We start from the raw sequence: 9,442 nt of genomic DNA on the forward strand, positions 1-9,442 counted from the left end.
AGGTGTGTCTGCGTTGAGCACATCTTGATTCCCATGTGCAAGTCTGATTTCCCTCCTTAGAAGCTTAAGGAAAAGGGTGGGCTAAGTTCCAGGGTAATATGATAATAGCTTTCTAAGCTCACGCCAATCACTCCCTTGTTATGAAATGAAGCCAGTAGGGAAAAAGTTGGGAAAGGCCATAATTCCTGGAGATGCATATAAGGTAATTCAACTAACCAAAGGGGTAGGGTTTTATTTCTATGGGCACCTTGAGGTATGTCTAAGATCACACAGCTTAATCACTATTCTCTACTGCCTCTTCCTACACTATTCGCTGTTCAGTAGCTCTATTGCTGAGTGATAGAGCACAAACTGGAATCAGGCTGTTTGAATTCAGATCCACCCCTCCTCCCTTATTAACTTGGCCACATTAATTAAGCTCCCTGAGACTTGGTTTCATTATTTATAAAATTTAAGAATAGCAATACATATTTTTCATAGGGAATGTTAGATAGAATTAAATTAGGTACTACATATACAGCATTAATTTACTGCCTAAAACAGAAGTACTAAGTTCATGCTAGTTACTTATAGAATTACTTTCTCAAGTCTAACATTTCTGTATTTATATTTCAATATCCATTCTCAAGAGAGAACTGCATAAGGAAACAGCAGGTATCTCTGAGGACTCAAACCAGACTGTTTGCACATAAATCTAACTGCAGGATTAGAGAGCTTACTACCTTTCTCCTGGAATTAGGTTCAGTAAATCTCACTCTTCTCATGAGTAACTAATGGCCTGTTTACCTGGGTCTTTAGATATTAGTGCATATAACCCCTCCTTTCATAGGCGGAACTTGCACAAGTCAAGTTCCAAGCAGAGTTGTGACAGGACCAGATCTCCTCACTTCCAGCTCTTACTTGTTTCACCCCACAACTGTGCTTCTTCTTTTAAGAGAATCTTATTAAGTCAGTGACTTTGAGATGATAAAAATACATCTACTTAAAATCAATTTTAAAAAAACGACTAAAAGAATAAAGCAAAAACACACAAAAAAAATACCCCTTTTCTGCTTATGGGTAAATGTGGGTTCCCAAATTTATCAAGTAAATCAGACAGACCCTTTTTCCTTTGTTCAATATACTATTTTTTGGTTGTAAGTTTTTAGGTTAAAATCACCTGGTTGAAGTCACTCTGATGAATCTTTTTCTCGTTTATCATCACATTCCATATATCCTCTTAAAAAAAAAAGAGGAAAAAATGAATTATGATTTAGACTGATCAGGAATGTTAGAATCATCACTAACGTATCTTATAATATTTGAGCAATACTTCAAGTTTTCCTATGTCATAAAGTAGTAAGGTCTAAGATTTCCATAATAGTTCAAATTTGACAAGCCATTATACATAATTATCTCTTTAAATCTGCCAACAAATCTATTAGTTTGATGTCTATTCCTATATAAACTCTATAAAGACAGATATTTTGATATATTTGTTTCATAATATATCCCCAGCACCTAGAACAGTGCCTAGCATATAGTATGAATTAATAAATATTTGTTGAACGGATACATGAATGAATTTTAATCATTTTACATATGAAAAAACCTCTGAAGCTCAAAGAGATTAAAAACCTGTCCAAGTTATATGGCTGGTAAATTGCAAAGCAAAGTCTAAAACTTAGGTCTCCAGAAGCATGAATTAATACCAGAGGCCATTCCACTGTTTAAGGATTGGGTGTGGGGTAGCTGCTGAGAAGGTAAGAGATGAGTAAACTATGGTCCAGCATTTATTATGTGCTTGACACAGTATTTAGGCATTGGATACATAGGACTAAATAAAGCAAATTGTCTATCTTTATGAAGTTCCATATTTTTGTAATTCTCTCTTTCTAATGAAATCTCATTGAGTCTTTTATGACCCAAATTTCTTCTTACCTTTGCCAGAAACTCTCCCCTGAAGCATCCTGGCCCCAGTGACAGCTCCTTTCCTTAGACATTAACTGTGATGTTTGGCTGACATTTACCTTATTCAGCATTTTAGTTATCATTGTATTTGCTCATGCCATCTTATACAATAAGGACAGCAAATTCTTTGAGGAGAAGGGGCTTAAAGTCTAGACTTTTTTCCTTCACAATTCCTGCCCCTACTTTCCTAAGCATGTATTAAGTTCTTAGGAATACTTCTTGCTGGTCTCTTCCCATTTCCCATTCCCTGTTATATTTATGGTCTTTTCTTGGACAGAGTGAGGACAGTTAGATTTGTTCCCTTGAGCAAGGACTGCTGTATCTTTCAACAAAGATCCCTCAAAATGTCTCAGTCAAATTGGGGTATGTGAGCTTTAGATCTGATCTCTAAGATTCCTTTCCTTATTTAATTAATTCAACAATTATTTACTAAGTGCCCGATATGACTTACAGGGTACTGTGCTATAGCAATGAGCTAGAGAGATCTGATCTCTACTTTCATATAGTTACATGATTAAAAATAAATTAATCATGTGAGATGGTGATATGTTATAATGACATAATGACAAGGTAAAGTGATAGAGAATAACCAGGGAATAAAAGAAGTTGTATTAATAAGAGGGGTTATAGAATCGTTTTCAGAGGAGGTGACTTTTAGATGAGAGGCAAGACAAAGCACTAGCTAGGAGGGGAAAAAGAGCATTTTAGGCAGAAATTAAAGCACGAGCAGAGAGCCTGAGACAGTTGTAAGTTCCAAGAACAGAAAGAATATCATATACCCAGAATAAAATGAGGGAAAAAGAAAATGGTAGAAGAAGTGCCATTTCTGAACCCAGAGCTAACAATTCTTTAGTATTTCAGATAGTCAACTTTCAGAGTTAACAGAGGAAACAAGGGCTATTTTATATCTAGGGAATTCCCCAGGGAAGGAATAAAAAGAATTATTATTCTAATTCTTTGCCTTGCTATTGTTGTGATTTATAACAATATGAATTCAACTGGAGTCTAAACTCTACTTTGTACATAATAGGTGTTATTCAGTTTTTTCCTTGTTTACACTAACAGTCACGGGAACTCAACCGTTGCAAAAGCAACCACAATATGAAAAATAAAAACACAGAATAAACATCTGTGTTTTAACAGTTTGTTCATGATGATTGTATGCAGAATTATGCCCATTCACATGATAGTAATATATGGATTTAAGCAGATCAAGGGATACAAAATGACCCCTGATCACTTCTATATAGAAGTGGCTCTTAATCTGTTACTGGTAATAGACCTTTCTGAGAATCTTATAAAGTCAGAAGCACTTTCCCTAGAAAAATACAAAGATTCACATCTACACAAAAGATGAATACAAATTTAAAGGCTGTGTGGACCTTTAAGGCTCAGCCATGTAGCCCAGAGCATCCAATCAAGGGCTCTCAAAATTTGTTGTATATAAGAATCACCTGAAAGCTTGTTAAAAAGCTTGTTATAAAGCTTGTTATAAAGGCTTGTTATATAGCCTTGCCCTAGGAAGGTGCAAGATGGGACGAAGGGACCTGCATTTTGGATAAGTTCTCCAGGCGATTCTGAAGCAGGTAATAGACTGCACTTTGTCAAACTCTGCTTAGGGGGCTGTGAAGGAGAGAATTAGAGAGCAGAGCCTCAGAGAGGTGGAGATTGAAAGCACCTAGAAATTCAAAAGAACGAAGTAGACCCTGGAGAGCTGAACTTGGGGAGATTAATGTCGGAAGAATGAAGAAAGGGTAAAGCAGATGTAAAAATCAGAGCTATGTAAACTTGGGTAGGATGCATTAGGAGTTGGGCACAGGAGCTTGGAAGCAGGTTGAAAATAATGGGAAGAGTCTGGGTTGTGGAATTTGCCATCAAGGCAATCTCTCGTGATCAAAACAAACCCTCATAAGAGAGGTTCTTCAGATTGCCTCTGAGGAGAGATTAGCTACTGTGTCTGCTAACCCTCTTGAATTACTCAAACCAGAAAATAAAGACGGGACTCACCATACCTCTCACTAATGAGCACACCTCTACCCACCACTTTCATCAGCAAATTACTGTGTCTGCACTGGGTGGGTCCTTTATTCCTTTAACTTTACAGATTAGCAAATTGAGGCACTCAGGGAGGGAAAGCCTAACTCCAGATCACCCAGTAAATAACACCTGTGTCAAGACCAGAACATGGCTTTCCGTCCCTCGGTCTGGTGGCCTTCTTCCTCCCTACTCGGTCCTGAAATAAAAAATATTTTATGGAACCCCTTGTTCCATAAATTCCTTGGGAACGTGTTCACCCCAAAAGACTTCAGGGAAATTCATGCAGATGCAAATATATCTTAAGGTAGGCAACAAGTTTCAATTAAAACAATACATTGGCATGCATGCAATTTTGTTTCTCATTCATTTTAATGCAATGTGGTCATTACCAACGGCGAACTGGACAAAAGCAAGGTTTGTCTCAGTGCTTACTTGCTCCTCATCATGGAGCAGACGATGAACTCCACCGTATTCTCAATGATCTCTGAGCCCAAGAGGCTTAGGAATTTTGGAAAGGCTGGTTCTAGGGTTTTGCCCGAGTCATCTGGCTTGTCATTTGACTTGCTCTCTGGTTTGTCATCTGAAAAACAGAAAGGAATCTCAGGGTGATTCTCAGCAAGAAGAAAGGGAAGTTTCTTTCATTGTAGGGAACCCTAGAGCTCTTTATACCCCCTCTCACTAATTATATAGCCTCATAGAGTTACATTTATTGCATATCTAGTGCCTGCCTGGTTATTGTCTTCACGTGCATTATGTCACTTATTCCTGAAACCAAACAGAGCAACAGATATTGATGCTTAGGCAGACATTGGTTCTCTTTCCAGATGAGAAAACTGAAGCTCACGGAGGTTAAGTAACTTGTTCAGAGTTAAAGCAGCTAGTAAATGCCAGGGCTGGGACTGAAATGCAGATTGCTTGGTTTTAATGTATTTTTCTCATGTAATCCCTGGACCTATGGAAATGATAATAAGGAGGATGATATAATAATAGGTAGCGTTTTCTGAGCACATACCTATGACAGGCAATCTACGTGCATTATCTCATTTTATTCTCACAGCAACACTATGAGGGGGGCAAAGTTATTATCCGAAGTTAAAGGTAAAGAAATGGAAGTTGAGAGAGGTTTAGAAGCGGGTCAAAGTCACAGAGATGGTAAGTGGCAGAATCAGAATTCAATCCCATGTTTGCCTGGTATTAAAATCCGGGTTCTTAAGCACTCTGTGATGAACTGCATAGTCTTTGACAGAAAAGGTATGATCTAACTACAAGTGTGTTATAAGGTTGAAAGTAGTATAATAATGATGACGAGGAGAAATTCTGTCACTTGTACAGCATGTGATCGTTCTGTAAATAATGATTTTACATCTGTGTGAGTTTAAGCTTGACCAATCTTGTGGAGTATGCAGAGCTCACTGGGCTCAGAAACTGAGAACATTAAGTGACCTGCAGAAGATCTTACAAATAGCAAGAGAAGATGGTACTGTAACTGCAGGTCTCTTACTTTTGATATTTAGTCAAGTGCCTTTTGGAATGAGGCCAAAGGTCCAGAGTGAAGTTGGTGACATGCAAGGTCCCTTGGCGGGGGGTTTGGCTTTGCTTAGTGGTCTAAGTGGTTTGGGAGATTAAAAGCAATGCAAGAGCGGCAATTAAAGATACGAACAGCCTCCCCTTTGCACCCTGGTGCCAGGATGAAGTAGGACCTTTATCTTTTAGTTTTACTGTAGCCTCACAAGTAGTGTTGGCAGATTTGGTAAATAAAATTACAGGATGCCCAGTTAAAGTTGAATTTCAGATAAATAACAATACTTTTTTAGTGTAAGAATGACCCATGATATATTTAGTGCATAATTAAACAAAAAAATTATTGTTTATCTGAAATTCAGCTTTAACTGGGTGCCCTGTATTTTATCTGTCAATCCCACCACAAATGTTTTTTTAATTTTATTTAATTAATTTATTACTTTATTTATTTATTTATTTTTGGCTGTGTTGGGTCTTCGTTTCTGTGCGTGGGCTTTCTCTAGTTGCGGCGAGCGGGGGCACTCTTCATCGCGGTGCGCGGGCCTCTCACTGTCGCGGCCTCTCTTGTTGCGGAGCACAGGCTTCAGAAGCGCAGGCTCAGTAGTTGTGGCTCATGGGCCTAGTTGCTCCGCGGCATGTGGGATCTTCCCAGACCAGGGCTCGAACCCGTGTCCCTTGCATTGGCAGGCAGATTCTCAACCACTGCGCCACCAGGGAAGCCCCCCACCACAAATTTTGACTCAAGAAGTCCCAACTTCTGTACAATGTACCCCATTACTCTGAATGAAGGAGATGTAACTCGCTTTTGGTGTGGAGGCTGTCAGATTAGTGAGAAGAGTTGCATTTATATTATATCCTAAAATAGAAAGTCTTAGTAAAAAATATGGCTTTCCATTCTGCAAACATTTATTGTTTACTATGCCACTGCAAAAGATTCAATAGGAGCACTACCAGTCTGGGACCTATAACCAAGATCAATATACTAACCACCAAGTATTCATTTATTCAGCTGTTGGTTTTTATCATCAACGAGTGTTTTTGAGCCTACTATTATGTACATAGCATATGCTGCTAAGAGTTAAGGCAAAAATGGACATATATGGACATGACCCTTACATAAAGCACAGGGCAACCACGGTGACCAGAATTGCTTTGTTTTCATTACATGAAGTGGAAGGAAAGAGAAGGTATATTTGTGATGCTCAGGTACTGGGATGTGCTTTCATCACATGCCTAATCCTTATTCAGTTCAGTGATAGGATTACAGGAGAGAAAACGGATGCTCAGAGAAATTCCTAAAGTCACACATATAGAAAGTGGCTGAGCCAGGGTTTGAACTTTTATTTTTTTTTAATTTCACAGAGCATGTTCCCTATATGATATAATACTGCCTTCAAGCAACTGTCCCCTGGAGACATTTACCAGCTGCGAACCAGAAATTCCTTGCATGAAAAGTGAGTTCTTTTTTTTTCTGTGTTCCTATCTGCCTACTTGCATAACAATTTAATTTTATTATTTTTACTTTAACTTTTTATTTTAATATGATGCTAAATGCTAACTTTTCAAAATGCAAGGAGCCCTGAATTGCAGTGTGTGTGAAGATCAAATCCTTGGCTCCAGCCTTTGGATCGCATATATAATGAGAGGTATGAGAGTATGGTGGGTGATGTTTTGGAGTCCTATGTACCTGAGTTTGATTCTGTCTTCAGCAAAAAGTTCACCATGTAACCGTGTAAACAATATTTAATTACTCTCTCAGTTTCTTATTGTCAAGATGGAAAGATACTTTATCTGTGATGTATATCATAGATATGTATGTATATATATGCATATCTATATTATATAAATCACTTATTGCAGTACCAGGTCTAAGGTGAGCCCACAATAAATGCTCACTGTATGATTATTACTATTGTTAATAATAGTAGCAACAGAATGATTCATAGTAGCTTTCTCCACTAGTGCTTAAAGATACGAAACTTTTAAAATGCTGCTAAAATATTAAGAACTTTGAAAATGCTGAAGAATAATAAAAATGAAGACATTTGACATACCAGAAACAAATTATCAAAGCCAACAGTTGAATATTTTCTCCTTTCAGTTATAATATGGGGTAGCCTTTATTTACATTAACTACCTGATTTTCTTAGTCAATATAATCATAAAGTTCTGAAAAAATACAGTAATGCTGATATTTATACAGTTTTTATAGTTTACAAAGTGACTACAAAAGCATGCTCATTTCACCTGGTGCAGTTGGTAATTGTCCCATTTTACAGATGAGGAAACTGAGGTTCAAAGCAGTGAACTGATTTTAACCAGTTTCAGAGTTCATGAGAGACAGGCCTGGGACTGGTCTCTAGGATATAAATCTCACTTTTTACTTTACCACGGTGATTACTATAGGGGTAGATGGACACAGTAGTCTCTGAGCCCATCCCTGCTGTAGCTTTGTTGGAGTGTCTGCCTGTGGGTTGTGCCAGTGGACAGTGGGTGATGGAGGGTGGGAGTTCTGCCAAGTTACATTTAGAAGAGCTCAGAAAGCTCTGTTACTATTTGTACTGTCTGTGTTTTCTGACCTATCATTCTGATTGGAGATAAGTTAAGAGCTCACTGCCTCCTTTAGACCAAAAATTAATTAGTGAGAATTCTGCATGCTGCCTTTTGGTCCTCTATGTGCTTGGAACAGACATGAAAGAAGTAGATACTTTATAATAGAAAGAATCGAAAGACTTGGGTTTCAATCCCAAGTGTGCCACTTCTACCTGTGTCTATGCTCAAGTAACTTTCCCTCTGCAAGCACAGTTTATTTACCTGCAAAAAGGGAAATGATAAAACTGTGCACGTTTACTTAAAAAGATTATGAGAATCAAATGAGATGATACATGATAAAAATAACAGTTAATATTTATTGGGTGCTCATGATGGACCAGATACTTTTCCAATATGTTTTGTCTCTTTTATTTAATTTTCATGACAACTAAATGAGAAAGTTAACTACTGATATTCCCTTTTAAGTGTGAAGCCCTTAGAGGTTAAAGAGCATGCCTGAAGTTACATTTCTGACTAGTGGTAGAGCGAGGCCTAGGAGTCTTATTCCAGACTCTTTGCCTTTGAATATTATTAGTTATAATCATTGAAAAATAAACGCCCCCAGCTCTCAAGGAAATTATAATAGTGTCACTATATCACATGAAGATATAAGAAGAAAAGTCATTCTAAACGTCATACATTCACTGATACAGACTGTAACCTAAGCACATTTGAATAAAAGTCCTACTTTCTTTTTATTAGAAGATCTGTCTCTTGTCTCCCAGTCCAGTGCTCTTTCTGCAGTGCCCAAAGTTCCCTTCTCTCCCCTTTATGTTCTGGATCTGCGCCACTGACTTCCTCCAGTCATGGCTAACTACTGCACAATGCATGAGCTGTGATTGCAGGTACTTACCGGCTTGGCAAGTCAGAATTAAGACAAGCAGTCCCCAAACAACTGTCAGCCGTAGCACTGAGACAGCCATGTTTGTAGCAGTGGGTATCGATGCAGTTAAATTGTTCAGATGCACCTGAAGCCTTGCTCCATTTATAGGGCATTTATAGGTGACATCATCTGCTATGGAATTCAGGTTGTTGCATAAGATAGACACAGCTTGCTTTCGGATCTCTACTAATGAGCCCTGCCCTAGCTTTCAAACTAAGGGTTTTACAGATAGGGAAAGAAAAACCCTCTTGGTTTTTCTAATGTGTGTTTATAAATGGCACCGGAATCATTCTTTTGGAGTTAGTTCCACTGCCAGCATTGACAATTAGATGGGGATCAGGCAGAACTGCTTTTCAGTGCCAAGGAGCAAGCAACAACAGTTGGTGAGGCGTGCCTCCTTCCCTCCCTGTGCGCTCTGCTTCCTTCCCATGCTCTGAGCTAGTGTCTTGTCTCCACCTG

At 38.3% G+C, this 9,442-nt stretch overlaps 1 protein-coding gene across 1 annotated transcript; it reads right to left on the reverse strand.

The window, feature by feature from the left end:
- Positions 1-1,169: 1,169 nt before the first annotated feature.
- CUNH5orf46 (chromosome unknown C5orf46 homolog) lies at positions 1,170-9,023 on the reverse strand. Its single transcript, XM_029215760.1, has 3 exons — positions 8,954-9,023; positions 4,420-4,567; positions 1,170-1,218 (listed from the first exon to the last, which is right to left on the reverse strand). The coding sequence occupies exons 1-3, from the start codon at positions 9,021-9,023 to the stop codon at positions 1,170-1,172; spliced, it is 267 nt and encodes an 88-aa protein (XP_029071593.1).
- Between the last annotated feature and the right edge of the window lie 419 nt (positions 9,024-9,442).

This window comes from Monodon monoceros, unplaced genomic scaffold (assembly GCF_005190385.1).
Source record: "Monodon monoceros isolate NGI ecotype Baffin Bay Population unplaced genomic scaffold, NGI_Narwhal_1 Super_Scaffold_12, whole genome shotgun sequence".
NCBI lineage: Eukaryota > Metazoa > Chordata > Mammalia > Artiodactyla > Monodontidae > Monodon > Monodon monoceros.

What these genes read in the sequence shown, in the direction of transcription:
- CUNH5orf46 (XM_029215760.1), bottom strand. Translation starts at nt 9,023, where the DNA reads ATGGCTGTCTCAGTGCTACGGCTGACAGTTGTTTGGGGACTGCTTGTC. An exon ending in AATTCTGACTTGCCAAGCCG is followed by an intron (nt 4,568 to 8,953) that starts GTAAGTACCTGC and finishes TCTGTTTTTCAG; the next exon opens with ATGACAAACCAGAGAGCAAG. An exon ending in TGCTCCATGATGAGGAGCAA is followed by an intron (nt 1,219 to 4,419) that starts GTAAGCACTGAG and finishes TTTTTTTTTAAG; the next exon opens with AGGATATATGGAATGTGATG.